The sequence below is a fragment of the Cavia porcellus genome, unplaced genomic scaffold (assembly GCF_034190915.1).
Source record: "Cavia porcellus strain 051 isolate PalLab524CR breed Dunkin Hartley unplaced genomic scaffold, mCavPor4.1 scaffold_18, whole genome shotgun sequence".
Lineage (NCBI taxonomy): Eukaryota > Metazoa > Chordata > Mammalia > Rodentia > Caviidae > Cavia > Cavia porcellus.
Window position 1 is genome coordinate 72,822,411 of NW_026947501.1, and position 27,757 is coordinate 72,850,167.

At 49.5% G+C, this 27,757-nt stretch overlaps 1 protein-coding gene across 2 annotated transcripts; it reads right to left on the reverse strand.

Annotated features, from left to right (window-relative positions):
• Window positions 1-4,348: 4,348 nt before the first annotated feature.
• Rnf4 (ring finger protein 4) lies at window positions 4,349-26,755 on the reverse strand. 2 transcript variants are annotated; one of them, XM_003471616.5, is made up of 8 exons: window positions 26,548-26,755; window positions 18,319-18,455; window positions 15,888-16,002; window positions 12,579-12,658; window positions 7,453-7,462; window positions 7,007-7,166; window positions 6,714-6,762; window positions 4,349-6,350 (listed from the first exon to the last, which is right to left on the reverse strand). In XM_003471616.5, exons 2-8 carry the CDS (start codon window positions 18,325-18,327, stop codon window positions 6,201-6,203), a joined length of 573 nt encoding a protein of 190 aa, XP_003471664.1. In that variant the 5' UTR covers window positions 18,328-18,455; window positions 26,548-26,755; the 3' UTR covers window positions 4,349-6,200. The 2 variants fall into 2 exon arrangements, with proteins under 2 accessions (XP_003471664.1, XP_063086472.1); XM_063230402.1 differs by lacking the exon at window positions 26,548-26,755 and adding an exon at window positions 25,681-25,851.
• Window positions 26,756-27,757: the final 1,002 nt, after the last annotated feature.

A 27,757-nucleotide genomic window follows, 5' to 3' on the forward strand; every position in this document is an offset into this window, starting at 1 on the left:
CAGAGTTAGAGTCCAATATGGCGGACACAAGGGGAAAGGGATCCCAGTTTACATCGGGGGAGGGGGAAGCAGGGGCGGAGGGGGAGGGGCGCGGGCGCCCGCTCCGCTTCACTCCGCCCTCCTGGGCGCCACCGCCCCTCTCCTTTCCCTCCGCCGGCCGCCAACTCGCCGTCGCGCGGGGCCCTCCGGGAGCTGAAGTCCACAATGCATGCCCGCCGCCATGGGGTCACCCAGCGCGAGACTACGATTCCAGTCGTGCCTTGCGCGACGGAGGGCAGTCGGAGCAGGGCGCGGACTGACGTCAGTGCCTCTCAGCCTTGTGGGCGCTGTAGTCGGCGGTGGGGTGGGGTGGGGTGGGCTCTGGGGTGGGCTGGGGTGGGCTGGGGCGGGGCGGGGCGGGGCAGGCGCGGGCCGGGGACTGGGGGGCAATCAGCTCCGCGTCTGTGGGTTGTTGATATTCTCCTGCCGCCGCCCGCGCGTACCACACCTGCGGGCAACGGCTCCCTGAGCTTGACCCGCTGGGGCTTGGGTGCGCTTCTTCCGCCTGCAGCCGTGTGACCTTGGGCCCGCCCTGGCCACGGTGGGTGGGTGGGTTGGCTGCGCCGGGGCGGGTGCGCAGGTTGAAGCCCGGTGGCGCTGTGGGTGTCCGGGGCCCCAAAGGCTGCACTCCTTCCTTTTGTCCGCCGGGATTAGGGGCAGCCTCCACCATCACACATCCACCCCCCGACCCGGCACTGCATCCCGCGAGGCCTCACATCCAATCGGAGATCTGGGTCACGGCCCAAACCTGCCCTGGAGCCCTGCGGGTCACCAGCAAGTCCCAGGTAGAGCTCCGCCCTGGTACCCACAGAGGGGCTTCGCCTGGGCCCCGCACTCGGAGGCTGGTGCACCGCGTGGCCTGGCGCTCTGAAGCCTCCGCCGCCGCCGCACCCTCTCCTGGGCCTGTCAGTGTCGCCGCCCTTACACACCCGCACGGCTAAGGTGATCAAGACAACCCTGTGCTCCAGGCCTGTCCGGGACTCGCCTACCGTACCGGAAGGTCTTGAGCAACCCCTCCAACTGAAGTGCTGCAAGGCCGCCTGCCCTCCACTGGGAGAGGCCCCTGCTCCCCTCTCTGCGGCTGGTCTATACCTCTTTTGTCCCACAGCACTGTGCTTTCCCTGTCGTGGCCGCCTGGCATGGGATTGAGATCCCAGAAGTGTCACTAGAATCCCCAGAGAGGAAATGTCTTGGGGGCAGGAGAGGATGTGGGAGTGGCTTACGACTCTGAGCCCCAACCCTTATCAAGCAAGGGGCTCGCGTTTGCGGAGTGCAGGAGTGACCTGATGTCCGCCTGGCTCACAGTTATGCACCTGCCGCTGCCTGCTGCCAATCATTTCGTTTAATCCACATCACCACTCTCGCAGGAAAGTCCCAAGTTCAAGCCCAGCCTGGACAATTTAACATCATCCGGTCTCCAGAAAAAAATCCTAGGTGGCGGGAGGGCGGTGGCACATAACTTAGTGCAAAGGTGATCCTGGGCTTAGTCCCCAGGACTGAGTGGGAGGAAAGCCTAGGGGGTCAGCGCAGCCTGGCCCTGACCCCTCAAAACCGCTGTGGCTGGTGCAAGAAAACGCGGAGAAGGCGTCTTTATTCCGGACGCCGTGGGGGCTGTGGCAGCTGTGAACACAGAAGGGATGTGTACTTGTGAGAGAACTTAATACTCTGGGTACAACTATGCCAGAAGACCCAGACCAGGGCCAGTACTGGTGGCAGAGCCTCCTAAGGGATGGAGATGCTCCTGGCAGACCACAAAGTGATTCGCAGCCCTTTTATTTGGGGTGTTGAAGATTAAACTGAGGGCGACTGCCCTTACCTGATCTCACTGTCCCAGCCTTCAGACTTTTGAGAATTAAGTTTGTGAACTACCCAGTTCGCAGTTTTTTGTCACAGCAACTCAAATGCAATAAGACCCTTCCTGGGGAAAAATTAGCAAGAAATTAAATGCAAGAATACGATTTTTTTTTTTTTTTTTTTTTGGTCTCAGCTGGGGATGTAGCTCAGTGGTGCAGCACCTGCCTGGCAAGTTCAAACTCCTGAGTTTGATTCCACAGATCATTGTAATAGAGTCAGGCACAATCCCAGCATTTTGGAGGCTGAGACAGGAGGATCACATTAGCCTGGGCTACATAGTTCAAGGTCAACCTGAACTGCACATGGAGACCCTATCCCTCCCCAAAAAAGAAAGAAAATAACAAAGGAACAAAGCTGAGCATGGTAGTGCCTGATGCCTGTAATTCTGGGCTACACAGTGAGCTCAAGGCCAGCCTGGCTACATAGTAAGCAAGACCTGTCTCAACTCTACTCCCCAAAAAGAGACAAAATAGGACATTTTTAGATTAATGGGTATACAATTTAACAGGTTATGGTGGCTTACATCTATAGTCGTAGCATTTGGGATACTGAGGCAAAAGTACAGAAAGTTCAAGGCCGAATTGGGCGATTTAGCGAGATCCTGTCTCAATAAGAAAAACATTCTTAAAATATTTATAAAAAGAAAGGTCCTACGTATTGAAACCTGTAATTGCAGAGCACATTTACAGGCACAAACTTGTAATTGCAGAGCTCACAAGGCTGAGGCAGGAAGGTTTAAATTCAAGGCCAATGTGGGAAGACCTTGTCTCAAAAAAATAAGCAAACAAAATTGTTGCATACCAAAAAAAAGAACATGCAAAAACCAGATATGTGAATCAAAATACATCACTAAAAATTTCCATCCATTTGTAATTCATAAATTAAAACACACAACCATAATGAAAAAGAAGTGGGTAAAATGACAAATTTTCAGGTTTTCATAATTTCATGGATGCAATAACTGGATTGGACAAAAACAATAGAGTAGTTGCTAAAAAGAAGATGTATCATGTACATGTACCAGATATCCACAATGAAAGTAGTCTTTATGTAATGCAAACGTACTAATAACAAAATGAAAACAAAAAATTGCTGAAGGACCACTGAGGCATTTTTAAAAAATATGCCTGGCATGATGGTGCATGCTTGCTATTCCAGCACTTGGGAGGCTGAGGCAGGATGATCACACATTCAAGGCCAGCCTGTACAGTTTAGCAAGACTTTGTCTAAAAATAAAAGTTTTTTTTGTTTTGTTTTTATGAAATACTTTAAAAGGACTAGGGGCTGGGGTTTAGCTCAATGGCATAAGCGCCTGCCTAGCAAGCACAAGGTCATGAGTTTGATCTCCGGTACCACACACAAAAAAATAAAGATAATTACCTATTAGGCTCAAATTTTGGATTGTCCAGAGTGCTGGGCTCACAGGCATGTTTTTATCATGAGAACGCACTGGATTTCATCAAAAGCCTTTCCCACTTTCACAGTGCTAACGTGGTACCTGGGGTCATGACACTGACTGCCATTGTGCTCCTGGTCATGATGTGCAATGGCTTAGCATGTTGTGGTCTGGTTTGCTAGTATTTCTGTATTTATATGCACAAGAGATTGTCCTGATTTCTTATATCTTATGAGGTTCAGTGTCAGGGCACTACTGAGCTTATGGAAATGAGTGTTTTTTGGAAAAGTTTAAAAATATTGGCATTAGTTCCTTGTCACATACTTGACAGAATTTACCAGTAAAACCATGTCTTGGCGTTTTTTCTTTTTTGAGACAGGGTCTCACTGTGTGCCGGCGACACTGCCAGGCTCAGTGAGGCAGATGTGAACACAAATGCTGAGAATTCAAATGAGAATTAGGTGGGTCACAAGGATTTGATGGATTACCAAGTCTTGTGTGCAAAAATCAGCTGTTTCTGTATTACAGCATCAACAGCAGTGTAGTAAGGACATCGTCCAACAGCTTCCACAACAGGAACTGGGAGCAGCACCATGGAGTGAAGTTGGAAGCCCTTGAGCCCCGGCTATCTGGTCCCCGAGTGTCCTCAGGCAGGAGTCCTGTGGATCAGGGCTGCTGCTCCAGGGGCTGAGAATCTTGGCCAGGTTGGAGGCCTCTGCTCCGTCGTTGTCTTCCCCTAGACAAACCTGGGACTGGGCCACCTTGGGCTCAGCCGCCCTCCTCACGGGAGCCCTCCCACAGAGGCCAAGTTTCCCAAGGCGGCTCCTGGAAGCCTCTGGCGCCAGGCAGCTTTGGTTTTTAGCAGTCCAGGAGGGAAGCAAGTTGGCTGGGGTCCGAGCACATGGTAACTCTCTGGCCTCTCTAGCCACATTCACTGCTGTACTTGGTGTAGTGGGCTCCAGCCTCAGGCAACCTGCTCTCCCCTCCGAGGTGCGCACAGGAATTGTACACCCCCACTAATAGCCCTACTGCTCAGGAGCAAATCATACACACACTTGATTCAAATTAATGGTTTTATTTTCATCTTTAACACTAGCGGGAGTTCAAAACAGACTGATGTCCATGGATACAGTTTAAATGTAACAAGAAAGAAGTGAACTATGTACATTGAGGAAAGGGATTTTTTTCACACCACCTTTTCTAGTTTGCAGTTTTTGATGAGTAGAAACTAATAAGTTTTCCCAATTCAATTTAGGATGAATACAATTTATGATCAACCCTGTGTGCTAAAATGAAACAATCTGAACCGCAAGTCACTGTACTTACTGGTCACCGGCTGGAAGGCTGCCTGGCCTTCCCTCTGGGCAGCATCAGAGGGGAACATGAGCATCTCACTGACAGCCAAGAAGACAGATTCAGTGGCTGCGATGACCCAGTGTAGGGCAGGTCCACCACCACAATGGGGGCTGGGCCCTCTCCTGCTTCATGGAGAAAATTATTACGAAGCCAAACAATTAAAAAAAATAAAAATAAAAAGAATGACGCATAAACCACTTTCTGCTTAGAGGGGAGAGATGTTCCTTCAGCCCCAAGTAAAGTGAATTCTGTGCTGAGTCCCTGCTCCTTCAGAAGGGGACTTGAAGGTTGGTTATTGCTAGCGAAGCCAGAGTGGCCCCGCTCCACCTCAAAGGTGTCATGCCAACAGCTACTGGCTTGCCTTGAAGCTCTGAGGACGGAGGTGGAGACGGGCAGGCTGGCCTGCGGGACCATTCTCCACTGCCCCTGGTCCTGGTGCCCTCGCAGCTAGTTCGGGCCCTTTAGTGGCCCTGAGGTACCACATACTTGTGGGTTGAGCAGAGGCTGTTAGCTGGACTCTGTGGGGATGGACAGCCACCAAGTATGCCAATCAAAACCCACAGAGCAGGTGAAAAGCAGCTTTGGAAATGTCACCCAGTGGGAGGGGGTAAAAGCCAGTGCCAAGCCAGGTCAGCCAGGCTGGCATCTCCTAAGTGGAGACAGGGACTTGGGTAGAAGTGGAAATGAGCGGCTATAAGGCCACAATTGCTGCCGCCACCACCCCCCGCATCTACCAAGGTAGACACCAGGCAGTGGGCACAGAGGGCCAGAGGGTACTTGGCCAGTGCAGGACGGCTCTCACCAGAGAAGGGACACCAGATGCAAACCTGCTCCCCAGTTTGTGTGTCCTGTGCCAGGTGGGAAACTCTGGAGCATGGATAGGTTCCTGAGAAGGGCTGGAGCGCGGAGATGGGCAGATGGGCACCACTCCGCAGACGGCTCAAGGACTGTGAGGTGGCAGTGCTGCCTCCCGACTACTGAGACATGGGTGAGAATGGGCTTTATTGCACTTTTCGTTCTTAGGAAACAGGGATTGCCCTGCAGAGGTCCCCGAGATTTGCAGAGAACATTACGCATCCATGGTAAAGATACAGGCAGAGTCGCAGGTCGCCTCCACCCCTGAGGGAAGGCAAGCCTAGGGGCTGCCCCTGCTCTGGGATTCTTGGGCCAAGCAGGCCAGGTCTGGCTCAAGCACTAGACACATCTTCCAACAAGGAAACTTCTTGGCACATGAGCAGACTCTGCAAAGGCGCGAGCCCAGGCTTCAGCTCCACTGTGCCTCACTCCCTTTCTCCTGCTTTGGGGCCAGGATACTGAGGGGAGCAGAGGTGAGGAGCCAGGGCTGGAGCACCTTTGGGTGCAGCTCCATAGCATCGAAGTTGGGTAACAAAAGGATCTAAGAGGATGGGGAAAGAAGGAGCAGTTTACATGTCAGACGTTGGCTTTGAAACAGTCTTGTTGCGTCCAGGAAACTGGAGGCAGAGAGCATGCAGAAAGCCCAGCCAGGCTGGCTAGCTGGCTGTCCATCTGGCTCTCCGGGGAGACCTGGAGCTCTTCATATATAAATGGGGTGGTACCGTTTGTGGCTGATCTTCTTCCTACAAGTCGGGCAAGTGTTAGCATTCTTCAGGGAGTCTCGGAGGCACTGGCTACAGAAGACATGGCCACACTCTGTAGAGACAATGAGACGTCCATTCTGCACGATCTAGGAGACAGGAAAAACAGCCTTCGAACATATCCTTGTCCCAGAGCACCTTCCTCCACCATCACTGAGATGAGGGGCAGGGGAGAAAGGGGAAAGGGCCAGCACACAGGAGGAACCCAGTTTCCAGCAGGAGCCACCTGAGGGGTGGCAAAGGTAAACACCAGAAGCCTGTGGTTGAAGCCAGGATGAGAAACCCAGAGGCTGCCTGCCATCCAAGCATAGGAAGCAGAGGCAGAGGACTATGGAATGTGGAGCAGCTGGCATCTGCACTGCACACAGATTTGCAGTGAGCCAGGCCACCTGGGCACAGCCGTGGGCAGGGGTCCTCTAAAGAGTAGAGCTCGCCTCACCCCGGTCACTCACCTCCGAGTATCCATCCATGCAGATGGGACAGCTAACGGTGCCAGAGGGCCTGAAACCACAGTACTTTGCATTAGTTTCTCAGTAAACACAGCAAACACAGCACTTGAATACCGGGTCTGCCTCACACTAGGCCCCTCCCTGGGCCTGCCCACCTTATCTCAAGCCTCAGAGACTACGGCAGCCTCCTCCTAGCCAGGAGAAACGGGCTGAGAAAGTGCCCTACCTGCTCTGGCCCCATTACACCAGCTCCTGGTCTCCCACCAAACCCGGCAGTACAGGGGGCATACGGGTACCTCAATCTTGTGGTGCTCTCATCCCTGGCACTTCGGGGGGCATGGGTGGTGACATACACATCCCTGTCCCTGGACAGCTCCTCATCATCACTGCTCACCACGCAGCTGTCAGTGTGGTCCTGGCGCTGGCTCCTCACGGTCCTCCGTGGCCGCCTTCTCTCTACAGTAAGAGTATATTTTCAGGTGGACACTCCCACTAGCAGCCTGCCCTGGGCCTCTGGGGATAGCTCTCAGGGAAGCACTGGAGAGACTTCTGTTGCTCCAGTGCCACCCGAGGAAGCCCACTCATCATACACTCCAGCTAGCTGCCAGCTAGTGGGCCTTGAGGTGCACGACAGCTCACATGGCATATGGATGTGGTTCTTCAGTCTGGTGAGGCCTACTGTGCCACAGCCCCTTACCCACACCGTTCTCTTCCCAGAGAAAAAGAACATGAAACCACTAACCTTCAACGATCTGAAAAAGGAAGAAAAAAACAAAAGAGAAAGTGCGATCAGCTTGACTTTAGTGACAGATACATTTAAAGTTCTTAGCATGTGACCCTTTAGAGAACCCTTGTCCCACCGAGGAGACACATGCCCACCTGGTCATCTCCCGTCAGCAGCTGATAAGCAGAGGCCAGCACTGTCTGGAGGCCTGAGCACAGCCATACCAGCCCCTGGCTGTGTGATCCTGAGGTTACTTATGGCCTGGAAGCCGCAGCTTCCCATTTCCCAAAGCAGAAACTGTGAGCTCGGTGAACTCTGACCACTGCCAAAGAGGCAGCCTTGGCTTGGAGAAGGGTCTGCAGTGCTATGCTTACTAACACAACTCAGAAGCAAGCAGGCCAGCTGTGGACCAGGAAGCAACACCCCACGGGGCTGACACAGCCTCTGCAAGCCCCTGCCCAGGTTCAAAAGACACATGAAGACAACTCTCAACAGCGAAATCTAGTCAGCTGGACACCCATCACCTGAGGGCTGGTCTAGCATGTTCAGCAAATGCCCTACCCTACCGTGACACAAAGGTCTAATGGCATCTGACACCCTTGTAGATAGTCACACTACTATTAGGCACTGCCTCCATCCTGCCTTTAGCAGGCTACTTGTATCCCTGCAAGCTCTAAAGGTTTAGCACACTGGGCTGCAGCAGTGTCTCCTTAGCCAAGGATTCCAGTGCCAGGGACAGCCCAACTCTTGAGCTCTGGCCAGCGGCACACATGAGTCTGGAGAACTGGCCTGCAGCTGGCTCTTCTAGGGCCCCAGAGCCTAGCACACCATTTTCCACCCAGTCTGAGCATCCCCAAAGCAGGTGCAGCTCCTAAGTCCTGGCACCCCAGACACCGGGCCTGCCCTTTGCAGATGAGCAAAGAATCCATCCAGGAACTGTGGGTGCTTCCCTCCCGGGGCCTGCAGAGGGTGACTGGACACCTGTGGACCATATACATAGGAACAAGGGCTGCACATGGTGCTGGCCAGGGGTCTCCAAGAGGTGGCAAAAAAAAGGACGCTCTGCAAGCATCTTCAAAGCTTGGTCCCTGCCTCAGAGGAGCTTGCTGGAGATGGGAGGGGATGGTGAAGAAAAGGGCATGGGACACCACCAGTGTCCACCTGTCTGGCTGACAGACAGACAGAAGCACAGACAGCTCAAGACATCTGGTCTGGATGGCCGAATTTTCTTCTTCTCCTGTTTTGGATTTTTGAGACAGGGTCGGTGCAGCTCAGACTGGCCTCTGCCTCATGCTTCTCCTGCATGGTCTTCTCAGTGCGGCTGGCCTAACAAGGACCCAGGTCCTGTTGAACACTCCAGTTATGTCTGTGGGGAGCTGGCCCAGGATTGAGGACACACACTCCACTTTCTCTCCTGCCCTGTTTCTACTTTTTCTTCTTTTACACTACTGTGGGTGTCTCCAGTGCTTCTGCACTGAGCTACATCCCCAGCTGCCACCCCATTTTTTTTGTTTCTTAGTTTGGTATCAGTAATTGAACTCAGGGCCTTGCACATGCCAAGCATTTGCTATTTTGGTTTTTTGAGATAGGGTTGCACTATGTAGTTCAGCCTGGCCTTGAATTTAACTATGTCTCCCCCAAACTGGCCTCAAACTCAAGATGATGACCCTCTTGCCTTAGCCTCCTGAGTACTAGGAATAAGGCATGTGCTCCCATACCCAGCTTTAGTTTTTGTTAGTGCATACTGGCACCATGATTATATTCACCATAGGAGTTGGGACATGTACTCCTGCCTTCCTTATTTTTTTTACTTTGAGACAGGATCTTACTAAATTGCTAAATCATCCCAGGCTGGGCTCAAACTTGATCCTCCTGCCTCAGCCTTCTGGAATAAAAGGATCATAGGCTTGCTGGGCACTGCTGGGTGGCTTTTCTTTCTCATCTCTGGAGAGCAAGAAACAGTCTTTCCAACTCAGTAGAGACTCAGTTGGTCATCTGAGCCATTCATTTGTGCTTCTTTAATACAAGTGTGGTCAGAATACCCCAAAATGAGAGGCCCCTGGGGCAGAGCCATGGAGCTGTATCTCAGCCAACCCCTGTGTCTATTTCTACAGCCCTCATGAAGCTAAGGCAAGGAGAGAATTGTAGAGACCAGGCCCACTTGTAAATAGAGCCTGCTAACAACAGAGGAACCCATGGGCTGCTCTCTGCAACACTGGCAGAAGCCCCCATCACACTGGCTGGCCTACATCCCTGCCTGCAAGGACAGCTCCTGAAGCAGGCCCTGCCAGCAGCAGCAGGACTCAGCATGACACATCGGAACAATAGGGAGGCAATCATTCCAGAAAACACAGACAGACTTGAAATAACACGATCTTTTAAAATTTAACTTAATTAAAAGTTGTAGAATTTCTTTCACTTTTTTTTTTCTTTTAGACATTCTGTGTAGCTCAGGCTGACCTCAAACTGGTGGCAATCTTTCTGCTTCAGCTTCCTGAGTGTTGGAATTATAGGCATACACCCCCAGGCTCAGCTAAAAGCTATAAAATTTCAAACAAGTAATTCACAAATGAGCAAAATCAACCATCAATACATATGAAAGAATTCAATCCAAGTTAAATCAGGGAGCTACAAATTAAAATACAAAATAAAACACAACAACCTATAGACTGGCTAAGACTGAAACCAGGGTGAAGGCCAGTGTGGGACAGGACATCTATAGCCCCAACCACTCAGGAAGCCAAGGCAGGAGGGTTATACAAATCAGCCTGGCAGCTTACTGTCTCAAAATTAAAAGATGAAGCCAGGTATGATACATACCTGGAACTCTAGCACTCTGGCGCCTGAGGCAGGAGGATCACAAATTCAAGCCCAGCCTGAGCAACTTAGCAAAAGCCTGTCTCAATAAAAAAATGCAAAATGGGGTGGGGACTTAGTTCTGTGTGAACCTCTGGTTCAATCTCCAACTACCAGGGAATGTGGCTCAGTGCCCTTGGGTTCAATTCCAATTAACAGAGACACAGTAGTAAATAAAGACGGGGGAACAAGAGAACCTCAAACATTAGTGAAAGGATTAACCAATATAACTTATGGAAAATACCTTATCTAGTAAAAAAAAAAAAATCAGAAATATTTATACCTTGGGACCCAGAAATGGTATTTTCTGAGTTATGTGATGCCAAAAATAAAGTTAAGCTTTCAGAGAAATGATTGGAGCAGGGATATACAAAGTTTCCCCAACTTACACATTTTTTACTTGTCTGAGTGCTTTAGGGGCTTTAGATTTCTGTGATGGCTGGAAAAACAGCCAGGTGCATTCCCAGTTTTTAGTCGCCAACAGGTGCCTGAGGCCCATGGTGTTCTGAAAGCTGCCCCCGCATTGCAGGGGCCAGGAGCCTCCCTTAGAAACTGAGGAGGAGAGTGGAGGCTGTCCCGAGACTCACGTGGACTGGTGAGGTCCTCTGACTGTGGGATGGCAGCAATGCTGACCTGCCGCCCACACTCCTGTAGTCAGCACCCATGGCACCCTGAGCACAGCTCATCTCGGGTTAGGGCTATGAGGTTGCCCTACCAGTTGTGCGTAAAGAGGCAGAATTTCAGAGCTAGGGTACTTCAGAAAGTTGGCATTTGGATTTATGAATATCAACAAAGTGTGATGGCACACATCTGTAAGCCCAGTACTAGGGAAGCTGAAGCAGGAAGATTGCTGTGAGTTCAAAGCCAGCCAGAGCTACATGTGACAGCCTGTCTCAAACTATAAAGAGAAAGCCTGTTCCGCATTGGCAGCCCTCAAGGTACGAATCCAAGGTTAACTGGGGGTGGAGCCCCACTGGGGCCAATCGGGGAATAGAACGAAGACAGGAAAGCTGAGCAGTAAATAAACAAAAGCAGCCTTGGTGAACCAAGCAAAAGCATGAGAGGACAATGGTGCGCCACCCACTGGACGTTAAACCCTCAATTCCTGGACACGATCCTGGCTCTCCCTAGGCCAAGACCTAGCAGATGGTGCCAATACCCCTTCCCAGCACTGGCAGTGCCTGGGCCAAAGCTTCAGCGCCCCACAAAATGAAGTGCTTTCTTGATTCCAGGGAGCCACGGTGAGATGAGCAGCAGTTCAGTACACACCCTCAGAAGTGCTGGACAGGTGCCCGTCTGGGTTTTGGTGGTCTGAGGTCACCCCGCCCTGCGAGCAGGACTGTCAACAGCACAGACCAGTGGTTTCTTTTTTTTAAATGTAAGTCTTTTTTTTGGTTTTTTTTTGTTTCTATCAGTACCAGGGATCAAACTCACAACTGCCTGCTTGCAAGGCAGGCGCTTATGCCACTGAGCTAAATCCCCAGACCCCAGACCAGTGGTTTCTAATACTACCAAGACCACAAGCCACATCTGTTACCACAGCTCACTGCCTTCACCCTCTGTCATCACAAAGTGAACCAGCTATGAAGTTCTAAGCAAGCCATGAAGAGACCAATGGTTTGTCTGTGTTCTAATGCCTGCTGTCATCCACTCACAATGACATCAACTCAGTGAACTCCAGGGCTGAGGGGACAGCTCAACGACAAGCAACCCCCCGCCCCCGCTTCTGTGGCCCAGTTATAGGCACCCCCCTGCCACACACTGCCCTGACAGTGCCACCGAGTCCCTGGCTCTGCAAGGCAGGTCCACCAGAGCCAGCTGCTAATGACAGGCAAGCTCTGGCCCCAGCCCCTGCCTGGGGCACTCGATCACCACCAGAGCCTTCAACCAGGTATTGTTCCAGGTGGCAGGCACTCTAATCCGCCAGGCGCCCTACTGACACAGCCACCCTGTCCCCACTGTGCAGAGGAAACCAAACATCACACAGCTGGTTTGCACTGTGGAAGCAGGGGTGAAAGAAATGTGGAGTCCTCGGGAGTCTCCCCAAACCACTTCTGTGCCCAGCTATGAAAAGATCAGGGTTACAACACCTATTCCCTCAGCAACAAAGCCACAGATGATTTTCCTGAAAGTTTTATCATGCTGGGTCCTGTTCAACTCATGTCTGGGCTTCCATGGCACAAGCACAGGGACCCTGACCTGTAACCTGAGACCCAGGTCTTCAAATGCCAGTGCTGACCAGAGACCCACACCACAAAGCCCGCCAATGGCCCCGTGTAAACACTTACCACAACAGAGTCATTGTGAGTCAGGTCGACGACCACAGGCTCTAATGATTCACATGTGAGGTCCACAATTTCATCTCCAGCTTCAAAATAAAGCACGTGAGCAAGGGTTGGCAATGGGTGGGCACAGGGAATCCTCTGAGCTGGGGGGATACTACCTCGGTGTGGGACAGGCTTGGCCCCAACTGAAAACACCTGACCAACACATGACAGAGAATCAACACCAACACAGGCCCTCCCAGCATTCTGCTGAGAGGTGCTGGGTACTGCTACCTCCTGTGCCATGCTCCCACACAGCTGTCCCCCGAGCAGCAGTTTCACTAGGCAGGGACAATTCTAGCAGACTTATTACCTCTGCTAATTTCTCTAGTGCCTGTTAATTGCACAGGAAACAGGTGACATTTATCATGGGTCCCCTAGAATCCAAACATGCCAGAACAGGCTGGGCTACCCTCACTGCCGGGCCGTTGAGCTCTAGTGTACATGGAGGGTGGGGAGAACACAGAAGCAGTACCTATGCCTGGCAGGTAGGAACAAGATGGCAGTGTGCATCTTTCATTTGTATCAACAGAAAAAAGAAAAACCTATAGCTATTTTGTTTCTGGTTACTTTTAACATTAAAAAGCATGAGGTTAAGACTTTTAATTTTTGAAGACTGGGTCTAAGTTGCCTACTTTGCCCTCAAATGTGTGATGCCCCTGCCTCAGCCTCTCAAGTAGCTGGGATTACAATGTATACTATCATGCCTGGCAAGATTTTTAGAGTATTCATTTAAAATTTGTTTAGCAAAAGTGATTTATAATGTATTTAATGTAGTCTAATTTGTCCCCACTGTCCTACGTAGGTCCTCCTGGTTTAAGGACTGCTTGGACTCATAATCTGTCTTTTTATTGGACAGTTCTGTACATTTTATTGACAGAATCTCAATGTTGGATTTTGCCCTGAACACCTTGTTTACACATTGCTGTGAATTTTTTTTTGATACTGGGGATCGAACTTGTGATCATGCGCTTACAACGTAGGCATTTATGTAAGTGAGCTAAATCCCTAGCAGTGCTATGAATTTTTACTGATTCTGCTATATATAACAGCACTGTAGTTTTCTGTTGGTTTTTTTTTTTTTTTTTTTTTTTTTCTTTTTTTTGGTCTCTTTGAGACAGGGTCTCACCATGCAGTTCAGGCTGGCCTTGTGCTCACTTTGTAGCCCAGGCTGGTCTCGAACTCGAAGCCATCCTCCTGCTAAGATAATAGGTATGCACCACCACACCCGGCTATTACAGTTTTCTGTTCTGTTATACATACATCATAGCACTGGATGTAGGAGTTATACAAATCAAGGCAAAGTTATTCAGTTGGAGTTCCCTTTGATTATTTCTTTGTTCTGATTATTGTAATGGACACACTAGATACAATTCCTCATTAGTGACCAATTCATCTACCTTTGTAGGAACAGTGCTTGATCATTAAATGAGGTACCTCTGTTTCAGCCAGGCATGGTGTTACACACCTATAATCCCAGTACTTGAGAGAGCAAGGCAGGAGGATCGATGCAAGTTTAAAGCCAGCCTGGGCAAAAAAATGAGTTTAAGACCAGTCCGAAATGCATAGTGAAACTGTCTTTAAAAAAGTTTTACATTCAGCAGCAGTGGTGTGTATCTAGTATCACAGTGATCTGAAAGCTGACGTACGAGGGTCACAAGTTCAAGCACAAGGTAGGCCACACATTCACTTCATCCTGTCTTGAAATAAAGAGGGCTGGGGGTATAGCTCAGTGTGAAGGCTCTGAGTTCAGCCCATAGCGCCATCAGTAAACCAGTGGAAGCCTACCCACCCACACATTGGCGCACAATTCACCAAGCCATTCTGTGGACACAAATCTTGGAATGTGAGGAAGCTGCTTCTTGTATTTCATGTGTGTGACCTGAGCCTTGCTCCTCACAGTAAATCCCTAAAGTTCTCCACTTCTCTGCTGAGACCTCGGCTCTGACAGAAGCAGTGCTCCTGTGGCCGGCCCGAAGCCCAGCCTTGCTCCTGGAAACTGCTCACAGGATGGCAAGTCCTACAATGGAAAGCAGCTGGATTCTTTCCGGGCCTGACCTGCTAAGCCTGCCACGAGACCATGAGTGTATTTAGGGTTACAACTGGGGGCAGCACCAGCTGTGTGGGTTGAGGGTCAAAACTTTAGGAATTTGCTGTGAGGAGCGAGGCTCAGGTCACACATCTCACAAGAAGCTAGTTTACTGTCACTCTAAGTTGGTCCCCACATTTCTGTCCCTACTGTACACATCCTGCATATCTTTTGCATCTTCTGCCAATGCTGAGGATAGTGCGAAGGGGCTCACACACCAGGAGGGAACACCACTGAGCTGCACTCCTGTAAGGCTCAAGCTGCCTTTCTTTAAACCATCAGCTCCAGGGGCTGGGGATTTAGCTCAGCGGCATAAGCGCCTGCCTTGCAAGCAGGCAGTCTCGAGTTCAATCCCCGGTACCGATAAAAACGAAAAAGAAAAAAAAAAAAAAAAATCAGCTCCCTGGCATGATAGCTATTAAAAACCACCTTAATATGCCCAGAACAAATGACATGACTCAGGCCATCTGACACATCACTAGTAGGAAGAAGGGAAAATTCATCCCAGTCTCTGCCTAAACCAAAACTGACACAGGTAACTAACTCTACTGAGTCTGTCTTCTTGGGAGTTTTGGTCTTAATGAGAAGGAGAAAAAAAAAGTCAAGTACTTTTATAAATCGAGCATATCAGGATGCTTCAGAGGAGGCAGCCCAGGGCAGTGTCCCTCCCTGGCTGGTGTCTGATCAGAGGCTAAAGGGCTACCCCAGCCAAGTGGGTTGCTTTAAACCCACGAAGGCCCTAGGGCACCAAAGAGGCAGCTGTAAGATAAGACAGGTGAGTAAGTGTGACACTGCACAGGCTGTACGAAGACACCAAAAGGAACTTTTTTTTTTTTTGTCTTTTTCATTTTTACCGGTACCAGGGATCAAACTCATGACCGCCTGCTTGCAAGGCAGGTGCTTATGCCGCTGAGCTAAATCCCCAGCCCCAAAAGGAACTTCTAACAGCCAAGTCATGGCATATCAGCCAAACGCCGTCCCCAGCATTGTATCCTGACCTTCCAACAACCCCAAGCCACAGTATGCCCATCACCCCCTGCAGAGGAGAAAAGGGGCTTGCAGGGTACAGAATACACACGAGGAGGCTGGGTGTAGAGGTGGCAACACTGGTGCTGACCAGGCCTAGTGTGCACTCTGTCCTCTACCCCCACTCCAACAGGGTCAAGCATCCCTAGCAGTCTTACCTGTTTCCTCAAGTTCTATGGGTTCTGGATCCATGGCAATCTCGGGAATCGAGCCTGTTTCCCGAGTTCGCTTCTGGGCTTGTCTAGAACTTACTGTTCCACCACGACGCTTTCTCTGAGGGTGGTAAGGGGAAAAGAAAGAATAAAGAGGTCAACATGGGAATGGTTCCAACAGAAAGTGCAAAATCCAGCAAGTAGCCCTGAGGCTGGGGTCCTTTCAAAACCTGAGGTCCCGGAACACTGAATGTGTTGAGAATCATCTGAAATGCTGTGAACAGCAATTCTAGACTAACATGTTTACATGAAACCACCAGTCTTCATGATGGCAGTGTTACAGAGCTAAATTCCCTTGATTCTGTCCTACTGGCCCTCACACTGGGCAACCTAGGACACTTAATCCAAAGCACAGGGTTCTTCACCAATCCCAGCCTTGTAGGGTTGCCGCAGGACCTTAGCAGACACCTGAACAGTGCTGGGCACAGACAGAAGAGGGTGTCATTGTTCCAACTCCAAATGCCTCACCAGATACACACTGCCCCATGGAAACTTATGAAGGACTGGATATTAAGGGGAGATTCACACAAAACTGAGAACATCACCACCACCCGCCCAATTCCCAGACAACAATGAAAAGTCTTAATTCCTCTGCATTCTGATTGTTAATCAGGCAAACTCAGCCTTGGAATTGGACCTGCTCTTAGCACCTCCCCAAAGATCTAAGGGCACAGAGCCTGGGTGGGGGGGGAGGTTTGGGGTCTGGACTGACACTCCCAAGGGAAATGGGATATAAGAGATGCCTGGAATCCCAAAGGCTCAGGAAGCTAAAGCACAATTCCAATTTTGACCCCAGGGTGCACCATGCAGAAAGACTGTCACAAAAAGTGAAAAAAGGCTGAGGATGTGCAGCGTGCTAAGAAGGCCCTGGGCATGATCCTCAGGACTATGAAACACACAGAAACATCGCTCAAGGGCATAGTCCCTGCAGCATTCTTAAGGTCCCAGGCTCAACTCCCTGTTTATTTTTGAGGGGGCACAGCAGACACACATGAGTATGTCTGAGGGAGGGACGGCTCTTTGCTTCAGAGACACAGATTCCCCCAGCCACAGCTGGGTGCCACCGCCAGCTTTCAATAACTGCTAGAAGGTCACCCTGCCCTTCCTTCCACACTGGGCTGGAGTCTGGACCTCCTTCATGCAGCTCTTCCTATGAGACTGCTCCTTCACTGCCCGCCTGTTACTGGAGTCCTGACGCTTCTCTCTATAAGCTGAGCCAGTAGAAGTTCACAACTCTGGGAGAAACTGGACCACCCAATCAGGACCATGGAAGTTACTGAGGCCCTAACTTTTAGGAATTTAAACCAATTTATTATTATTTTGATTTTTGTTTTTGGGGTAGGATCTTAGTATGTAGTCCAGGCCAACTTTGACTCTCTAGAGCCCTTCTGGCCTCAAACATGCAACTCTCTTGCCTCGGCCTCCTAAGTGCCAGTATTAAGGTATGTGCCACCATGTACAGCAGCCAATTTCTACACACACACACACACACACACACACACACACACACACACACCAGCCAGCACTGTTTGGCCTGCCCAGATTCTATCTACATAGAGATGGTGATTCTGAGGGATGCCTAAAAACATCTATTCCCTGCAGGTGATTGAGGACTATAATCTCCAGGTAACAGGCCAAGGAGGAAAGCATGGCCAGGGCCAGAGAAGCCACTATACAAATAGCAACACGGGGATGGAGGCTCAAGCAGCCAGGAAGAGAGGACCCACAGGAGACAGAGGGCACAGGGGAAAACCTACAGGAGTCCCTCCCATTCCCTCTGCCTGCCACCGCCCCTCCCCAACCTCACCACCATGGCAGCACCTCGGGGCCCACAGATGAGGAATGCAGCCTGTTCTGGGTTTATAGCAGCCTTCGAGAGTAGTTTCTGTCAGCAGACACGGCAGGGCACTGAGGGGATCTGCTCTAGATCTCTAGGGGCTCCAAGGGTTGCACCAAAACGCTGCCTCGGGGTATGATGAGAACTTAAACAGCAGTCACAAGACTGTCGCCCTGGTCACAGGTCATAGTTCGCCCCTCAGCTGCGTGCTGCCTTTGGGCTCGGTGAACACAGGTAAACCACACTGAAGGGAAAAAGAAAAACTAAGTTGCAAGTAACAAATCCCAAGAGCTTTCATAGTTTCCAGACATAGATGGCTGCTTAGAAGGCATCGCTGGGGTACTCTAGGGCTCCTTTTCAGCCTTCTGTCTTGGGGCTGCCTTTGGCATCTGCCACTCAGCTGAGGCTAGCAGGTTGTGACTAACAGAAATACTCTCTCTAGAACCAGGATCGCTGAGAAGCACCTTGTGGGCCACACTTCACTGTGCTGTGAGGAACAGGACATTTGCTTAACCCTGAAAACAAAGTGGTAAAACTTACTGTACTCATTGTGCTGACTCCAACCTGTACCAAGGTTTGCAGCAAAGCTGAATGTTCTCAGCCTCTCATGCCCACTGGTTACTACCTTCCAGCTTACAAAGAATTGGAGCCAGGCAGGTTTCCAGTATCTTGAAGACCTGAAAAAACAAAGATAGCAACTTGATGAATATTGGTACCTACACTGTTGATTATAATAAAGTTCAGTTTCAATAATAAGTCCTTTCTGTCACTGGGTGCTCTATCAAACACTTCACACAATTTATGTCCACAATATCACATTCTTCTTAGGAAATAAGAACTCTTTTGGTACACATCCCAGTCTGTAATGAAAGCCATTATGTATCTGCTGCTTGCCTGCTTTGGGAGAACTGAACTCAGGGCCTCATGTGCTCTACCAGTGAGCTGCACCTCACCCCAAACCAGCCCTTCTTCCTACTATAAAAGCATTCTGCTAACTGAGAAAAGACAAATTAGAAATGCCACACCTGAGCACGCCAACTCTCAGCACTGGCACCATAGAAGCCCCAAGCTTCAGATTCTTCAGGAAACTCCAGTTGCCTTCCAGAAGAGCAGGGCCAGCTACCCACCCCCAGCACCCAGCAGGAAGCTCCCAAATGGCCCCAGAACTCCCAAGACTATTCAGACCACAGCACAATCTCAGACCCATCATAATTCCTGGGTCCCAACACACATTCATTTCTGGTCCCAGTAAGTACCTTATGTTTGGGCACCCTTGTACAACATGCTTTTTCCCTTGCAAAATTATCCAGTTAAACGGTGTCTTAGAATTGAGAAGAATCAAGTAGTGCAATGATGGTGTATGCCTGGGAGCCCAGTATGAGACTGAGGCAGGAGAATCTACCAGCCTGGGCTACTGGGCAAGTTCAAAGTCAGGTCAGCTTGAACTACAATTAGATCATGCCTAAACCAAACTAAACCCAAACAAACAACAGAAAAACCCAGAACGGAAAAGAATCTTACAAAATATTGTCACAGAATATTGTCACAGAAAAAGAGATCTGCTAAGCAATGGAAAATGTGACGCTCAGATCTTAGCCTCTTGCCGCTTACTGATCCCATTCATTTCGGCTTTCAAATCTGGGCCACCCTCCCCAAATCAGAAAGTACCCTCTGACACCTCCTAGATCCCCATAAACCAACTGATCCTTGGCTTCTTTCCCTTCCTCCTACATACTCCACCAGTGAAATGATTCATTCCAAGTCTAGGATGATCAAGAATGATGGAACTTGCCCCACATCCATAGTGAACAAACAGCAGAGCCTGGGTTCACATGGAGGCATCTGATATGGGAACCAATGTTCTTAAAATAGCACTGGTGCTAGGATCCATTTTAACCTGGAAACCAGTATCTTTAGGAAAGGACCCTCGCATTTCCTCCTTCAACATCCCTCAGTGCAGAGGCTGACTCTGTGGTCACTTGGTATCCTCTGCTCTATACCCATTCAGGCTCCTGCAGAAGCAGATCGTATTCACGAAGGTATAAAGACTTAGGTGAGTGTGCAGTTTCAATGATAGCCTCACCACCAAGAAAACACAGCAGGGGCCAGTTCTGACAGGAGGGCCAAATGCTATGATTCCAAAAATTCTGAATGAGAGAAACATGCATCCTAAGGTACCTAGCTGGCTACTGTGCAAAAAATGACTAAATAAAGAAGGCAGAAAAGAAACAGGTACTGAGGGTAGATTTAAATCTGGGAAGGCAAACAGACAAAGAAGTCATAAGAAAAAAATTTTTGAAGCCAGGTGTGGTGACCTACACCTGTAATTTCAGCGCATGAGAAGCTGAGGCAGGAGGACTGCAGTGAGTTCAAGGCCAACCTAGGCTACACCTTGTCTCAAAAAAAGAAAGAACAAATGAAAGACAGATTTTATATTGTCACCTTCCCCCCGCCCCCCCAAAAAAGAATGAATGACAAAAAAAAAAATCAGGCATGGTGTGCATATCTGTAATCTCGGTACTTGGGAGGCTGAGGCAGAAAGGTTAGTTCCAACCAATCCTGGGCCACCAAGTGAGTTCAAAGCCAGTGTGGAAAACATACAGCAAGACCCTGTCTCAGTCTAAATAAATAAATAAATAAATAAATAAATAAAAAATAGCCGGGCGTGGTGGCTCACGCCTGTAATCCCAGCACTCAGGAGGCTGAGGCAGGAGGATCATTGCGAGTTGGAAACCAGCCTTGACTGCAAAGTGAGTTCAAGGCCAGCCTGAACTGCATAGTGAGACCCTGCCTCAAAAAAACAAAAAAAGAAAGAACGAAAATAAATAAATAAATATAAAAACAATGAAAAAAGTCTGTACATGTTCAACACAGAGACATTCTTAGTACTAAGTATTTAGAATTTTTCTCTTTTGGTGGTGCTGGAGATCACTGAGGCAGAGGACAGTGCCTGACTCAATTTTCCCTGCACTAGTTGGAGCGCGTTGTGACTTAGCTGGTGGCCAGCACCCCACCTCCAAGGGACTGAGAGTTTGTTTGTGTCCTTCCTGGTCATCAAAATGCTATTCCTCATTCTAACACAAATACAGCCAGACAGTATGGTGCTCCCCACCCCCAGACCATACTGTTGTTGCCTTTTGGGGAGCAGCAATGGCACCCTGGAGTAGCTGAGACCAGGGAGGGAAGGATCTGGGCCTCTTATTTGCATATTCAACATTGACAGCAACCTTCCAGAAGATTCCCTGATTCTGAGCAGTAAAGATTCATGTTGGTGCTCCTGTAAACCTGCTCACGATTAGTTCTGGGAGAGTGTGGGTTCTGAAAGTTCTATAAATCTACTAGGAATTTTTGTTCTGAGTAATGTGGGCAGAGCATATAAACAGAGCTGTATATAACACCAAAGAACACCAGAGGCCAGCAGCTGAGGAAGACTAGAGACAAAGACCCAGTGCCTGATGAATCCAACTACACAGCAGTGATGGTAAACCTTTTAGAGTTTTTAATGATACTGCCTGCTGCCCACAGGTTCACCACCAGTGATCTACAGTGTCCAGCACAAGCTGGCATCGGATGATGACAGCCAGCAGCAGCAGTGATCAGCAGCTGGCTGTGTCACTGTGGGCATCCAGCATTACCTGGTATTATCTTGACATGAGGACTACTAGCAGAGTTGCACTTTGCTGAATCATCATTTTCATCTGATTCAAGAAAAAGAATCCTACGCAGATTGGCCTTCTGCATGCTAGGTAAGCACTCCACCACTGAGCTACACCCCCAGCCTTGACTCTTTCTTGCCCTGGGATGAATCTACAGAAACAAAACTCATGGATATGAAGGGCCAACTGTAGAGTTTACCCAACAAACCAAAACAAAACAAAACACCAACTCAGTGAATGCATATTCTAAACTGGAAAGATACCTATTTTGATAAAAGAAGCACTACAGTATCCTTACTACACTAGTAATATTCCAAAGGAGGCAAAAAGATAAAACAGATCATTATGTAACCCCAAAGAAGTTAACCTTCACAAGGCAACTAAAAAAGTCTGCCAGCTCAATAGATCTAAGACTTCGGCAAGGTTCCCAAATGATCACAACCATTACCACAGAATATAGTCCAAGACAGGTATGGCGGTGCATGACTTCAATCCTGGAACCCACCTGACCTGTTGGAAGGCTGAGGCAGAAAGACCACTGTTTGAGGCTAGACCAGGCTACACAGAGTTCATGGCCAGCCTGAACTACATAGAGCAAGACCTTGACTCAAAAAGAAAAGAATATGGTTCAAAATCATCATGTGTAGTTACAGACACGTGCTCCTCAATGGAAGCACCTTCGGCATGCATTAAAGGGTTAACAAACACATAACTGTGGTACCTTAGGCTTGCACACAGATATAGGCTCCAAAAGGTCCACAACTTGGGGGTCTGGGGGTGGGAATGGTGTATAGGCCCTCCACAGGCATGGCTCTCACACAGGAAGGCTACAAAGGCAGCTCACAGGTGTTCCAGATGTGCAATGTGTGGCTTGGTCCAGCTGCTGTTATGGTTTGAGCCTTACATGTCCCCTAAAAGATCGTGTGTTGGAGGCTAGCTTCCCAGCTGACTGTGCCACTACTGGGAAGTTGTAAAGACTTTTGGGGGTGCAACTAGCAGAAGGGAGTTGGGGGTGTCCTGTATTAGTCTTTGGGGGACACCTGGCTCCTTCCTCTTTCTCCCAGTTTCCCGTAGTTACTCTTATAAGCACCTGGCTCTGCCACAGCGTTCCCCCATGTTTGGCTGAATGATGTTGAACTGAAAATTCTGACACTATCAGCCAAAATCAATCTTCCGTCTTTCTGTTTAACTGATGAAAAGTGACCCCAGGTTCATTTTCTATGTTTCATTTTCTATTCTCTCACAGATGAAACTGTGATCATCAAAATCAAATTCACATTATGTTGCCAGGTGTGGTGTTGCCAGGTGTGGTGGCACCTATCTGTAATCCCAGCACTGGAGAGACTGAGGCAAGAAGGACCACTGGAGGCCAGCCTGTGCTACACAGTGAGTTCAAGGCTAGCCTGAACTGCACAGCAAGATCCTGTTGCAAAAAGAAAAAACAAACAAAAATGTTTCCTACTACATCAATCCCACTGGAACAAGTCCATGCTTACAAACAAGTGTTTCCAGCAGAACCAACTGTCCTTTACTCCAGGTCCCCTGGACGTTAGCCATTCAACCTAGGTTCTTCCCCACCACAATGTCACATTTTGGCAAAGGTCCTGCCATTCCACGCCACTTCAAGTGGTCTGTCCATCCTCACAAGGTCTACCTCAAAGATTACTTCAGTTCTCTTTTCTGACAACGCAAAGAATGTAACTCTAAATAAAATACTGCCCTAACTAAGCACAGCCCTGGGCATACCTCATCAATTTTCTCCAGTGAAATATGGAATTATCAAACTCATCAGGTATTGAAACAGATTGCAGAAAACTGGAATACTGGTTTGTTTAGGTTTTTTTGTGGGGCGGAGGGGGGGATGGACTTCAAAGATACGTAAAAAGGCAGAAACGCTGGAGTCCTGGGTTTACAGGTGTGTCACCAAAACAGAGCCCAGGAAACAGAAACAGATAAGCAGCACAAAAGATAAGCAGACATGGGGCTGGGGATTTAGCTCAGCAGCATAAGCGCCTGCCTTGCAGGCAGGCAGTCATGAGTTCAATCCCTGGTACCGATAAAAAGGAAAAAAAAAAGACATTTCTACCTGAGATGCTTTCAATCTGCAGGAGGTAAAGGCCAGAACAGAAATCAAAAAGGTGCTTAGAAGCCAGGTATGGTAGAGCATGCCTATAACCCCAGCTACTCAAGAGAGGCTGTGACAGCAGGATTAAAAATTGAAGGCCACAGCCTGGCAATGGTGCACATGTCAGTAATTCCAGCACTTGGGAGGCTAAGGCAAGAGTATCACCTTGAGTTCAAGGCCAACATGGGCAACTTAATGCACGAAACCTTGTCTCCAAATTAAATAAATAAGGCTGGAATGCAACTCAGTGCTCCTTGGAATCAATCCCCACTGCTTCCCTCCCCCTTCAAAAGGTACAAATTTTAGTACTGGTTACAAAGCTGTACCAAGCAGCCAAATTTAGCAAGTTTGGTTAAAGAGAAGAGGCACAGCAAACAGGAAAAGTCTAAGCCTAAGACCATCTCCCAAAGTTGAAAGCAGCAGTTCAGGAATAGATTCTTAAGGAATACAATGTAAGACCAGGGATTTAACTAAGTGTGCAAGCTTGCGCTTGTGAGTTCCATCCCAGGTACCAAAACAAACAAACAAAAAAGGAATACAATGTAATCATGGAAAATCAACTATTTTGGAAATATTTTTAACTGGACCCCTACTTGGGAGAAAAGATAGATTAATACTCCTAAATCAAGGGGCTGGAGGTTTAGCTCAGCGGCATAAGCACCTGCCTTGCAAGCAGGCAGTCGTGAGTTCGATCCCTGGTACCGATAAAAAGGAAAAAGACAAAAAAAAAAATACTCCTAAATCATTTAAAAATACTGGTCACACAACACGCAAAACTACTTTCATACATACCAAATGAACCAACTACTCTGTGCACATTATTTTTATTAAGTACTCCAAATCTTTCCCAGAATCGATTGGAGGTGCAAACTACCAGCCACAGACTTTGCTACCAACCAACTTGGCCTTAGCAGATGAAGCAGAAGGGATTACGGACATGTGCCAACAGACAGGGCCCATCTCCAAAACCACCAGTCTCATTTACTTTTGTATTACACCCTTCTCATGGTTATAGTAGTTTTTCTAAAACACAACTCTGGCGGTTTTTCCTTCCCAGCTTAGCATTTAATGGTAAGGCAAGGCAAGTTCCACATGGGCAGGGAATAAACTGTTAACTTCTTTATGTGGCAGCCACCCCAAAGACCTCTGGAGTTTCATTCCTCTTTGCTTCTCCAAACCCAAACTCTTGCCACAGCTCTTGCTCCACTGAGATACCAATGCAGGGACTCCCTTTCATTTCCTCCATTCCATTCCCCCCTCCCCCAGAAGAAGGTCAGCTAAGTTATACACCAAGCAGAAAACTTGGCACACAGAAGACCTCGACATGGTACTATCTTAAGACTATTTTAAGGGATGCATTCTCTCTCTTTTTTTTTTTTTTTTTTTTTGTCTTTTTCGTTTTTATCGGTACCAGGGACCGAACTCACGACTGCCTGCTTGCAAGGCAGGAGCTTATGCCGCTGAGCTAAATCCCCAGCCCAAGGAGGATGCATTCTCAAAGAGGACGTAAGATCACAAATAACATGCAGTAGGTTCAAAAAAAATACAGTATATGTAGCAATAAAATGTCACAGAGGCAATGATTAGGAAATCAATGTCTGAAAAGGCTCCTTATGGTAGTAAATTAAGAAAAGATTAATAACAGACTTTCTTTTGTTTTCCTTTTTGTCTTGTTGAGGCAGGGTCTCGCTTTGCAGTTTAGGCTGGCCTTGAACTCACTACAGTTACCTAGGCTATCCTCCCACTGGATTTACTAGTGTGGGTCACTATGCCCAGTTTTTAAAGCAAAATTCCTAAGAGTTGGACAGGTAGATTTGAGCATACTAGCATTAACAATACATCTTACTTACACATTCCCATCTTATCTCACACAGGTAAAACTGAATTTAACGTCTATTAAAAAGCAAATCAAAACTGGGCGTGGCGGTGCACTCGAAACCAGCCTGAGCTACTACAACGCTAAAGGCCAAGTTGAACTGCATAGTGAAACCCTGTCTCAAAAAGTAGGGGAAAAAAAAAAAGTCGCCAGGAAAAACAAAAACATTCCCTTCACGTAGCCCGCACTAAGATTGAATCTGTCGCCACCTAGCTGGTTGTGTGATCTTGGGCCGACCATCTCACCTTTCTGGGCCTCAGTCTCTGGAACACCAGGGTAGACTAAATTGAAAGTAAGGCACGGTTTCACGCAAAGCTGAGATCCCAGGTTCAAGAACTCAGTAGAGAAGCAGAATCTAAGTGCAGCCTGCGAGAAGCCATGAGGACCGACAAATATCAGACAAAGGATGAAATATCCACAAACATGGCTCGCCACGCTCTGTCCTTTTCCTCTTCCCGAAAAGGATCCAAAAGTGGGTAACTGAAGTGCACCGGCCACTGACTGTTATACACACGTAACCCGGTGCGCTGGGGAAGAGCCCCAGGGCCCAGCCCTCACGCCTCACCCACGCAGGGCCTGGGGCTGTAGGCCCACTCAGCTCCCAGAGCCGAGCCTGCCCCGGTCCCCAGCACCTTCCGGCCCAGAACGGCCCCGCCACGCGGCTCCTTGATAGCGGGGCGGTGGCGCGGGCACACAAAGGGAGGCATCATCATGGGGAAATAAATGAGCTTGCCTAGGCCTCCCTGCGAACCGCCTCCTCTACCCCGCTCTTCGAGTGACCTTGGAAGCATCCCATCACTCTCCGGGCCTCAGTTTCCCTTCTGCGGTGGAGGGCGCTGGCCTGCAGACACGAGGCCAGGCCCAGATGGCGACGTCCCCACTTGGAGCGCCAGCGCCTAGCAGGCCCAGGCCAGGCCAGGGCATCCGCGCAGACAGCGGAGTGGGTGGAGCTGGCCCAAGGCTCCGGTGAGGCCCCGCACCGGTGCCGGGTTCGAGCGCGTCAGAGGTGCACCAGGCTTGCGCCGAGGCCACTGAAGGCCTCAAAGCCGCCCGAAACGCACTTCCTCCCAGTCACTCCTTTCTCGCGAAGGTCGCCCTTAACTGTAGCTTACCTGGCTACCTTCACCAACCTGCTAGAGCGAGAAAACCCCTTCGCGAGTGGCCGAGGAGATACCCGCTCAAGCAAGACTCCGCCGTCTCAAAGCAACCCACTTCCGCTCTGCAGGCGTCTGCGTCGCCCCTCCTGGGTTTCCATTGGCTGCTTCCGCCCCTACACTCGTGGTCCCCAGATTAAGGAGGCATATGTTCAATCCTATAGGATAAGAAAACCGTCTATCACTCTTTTGAAACGCACCTCCTTCCGGCCCCGCCCATGCTCGTGCGCTTGGAGCTCTCACTTCCCGCGAGAAAGCCCTTGAGGCAGCTCAGCCCGCAAGGCTTCTCGGGAGTCCGGTCTGTAGCTGCTGGAGGGCGGTCCGAAGCAGGCTGACCTTTTGCCGCTGGGTAATGTTCTCTGTGGCGAAGGGTCTTGCCGCTCTCACCAGCTGTTGACCCCCCCTTGCCGGGCATAGCCGGCTGGCGATGTGGAAAAAAACATGAGTCCCTACCAGCCAGTCAGTGACCCTCTCCGGGTTTGTTTCCTCGCCTGTCAAAGCTTTTGTGAGGAAAAGACTCGACGCCCCGGGGTCTCTGAAGATCTGCCGGATCCGCGCCCTGTGTCCCCAGCCCTTGCAGACTAATGGTTGGAAGAGTTCAGGAAGCGTCGCCCGTCCCCTCTATCAGTGGGGTCAGGAGCCTGGATCTGGGAGGAAACCGGGAGGAAGCGGCGTCGAGCCGGGAACCGCTGCACAGGGGAGAAGGGTGGAAACAACCAACTGACCGCTCAAGGTCAGGAGCGCGGGGCGAGGGTCAGGCATTGGAGAGCCCAGGTGCCAAGTCACCTGCTATATCTAGACTGCCCCTCCGACAGCTGGTATCCGTGCCGAAAGAACGACCTGGGCAAGGGCTGTGGCCCGGCAGAGGAGCTCTCTGGTCTCCGAGGCAGCTCGTGCAACTCACAAGGCCGAGTCCGCAGACCTGCTTTGAGTTTGAAGCCAACCCCACCGCTTAGGCAGATTTGAGTTTCTTTCCTCAGTGTTAGGGAGACGATTTCAAAAGAAGAATTTGGAAGGCAGCACGGCCAGACGTTTGGAATCTCTTGTTTGGGACAATGGACCAGAATCGGACTAGAGAGCTGGATATGAGTTTCTTCAACTTCGGCCTCTAAACTGGATTTGGACCTGGATTTAGTGATGGAGGAGTTGTTCTCTTGTGCTAACTCAT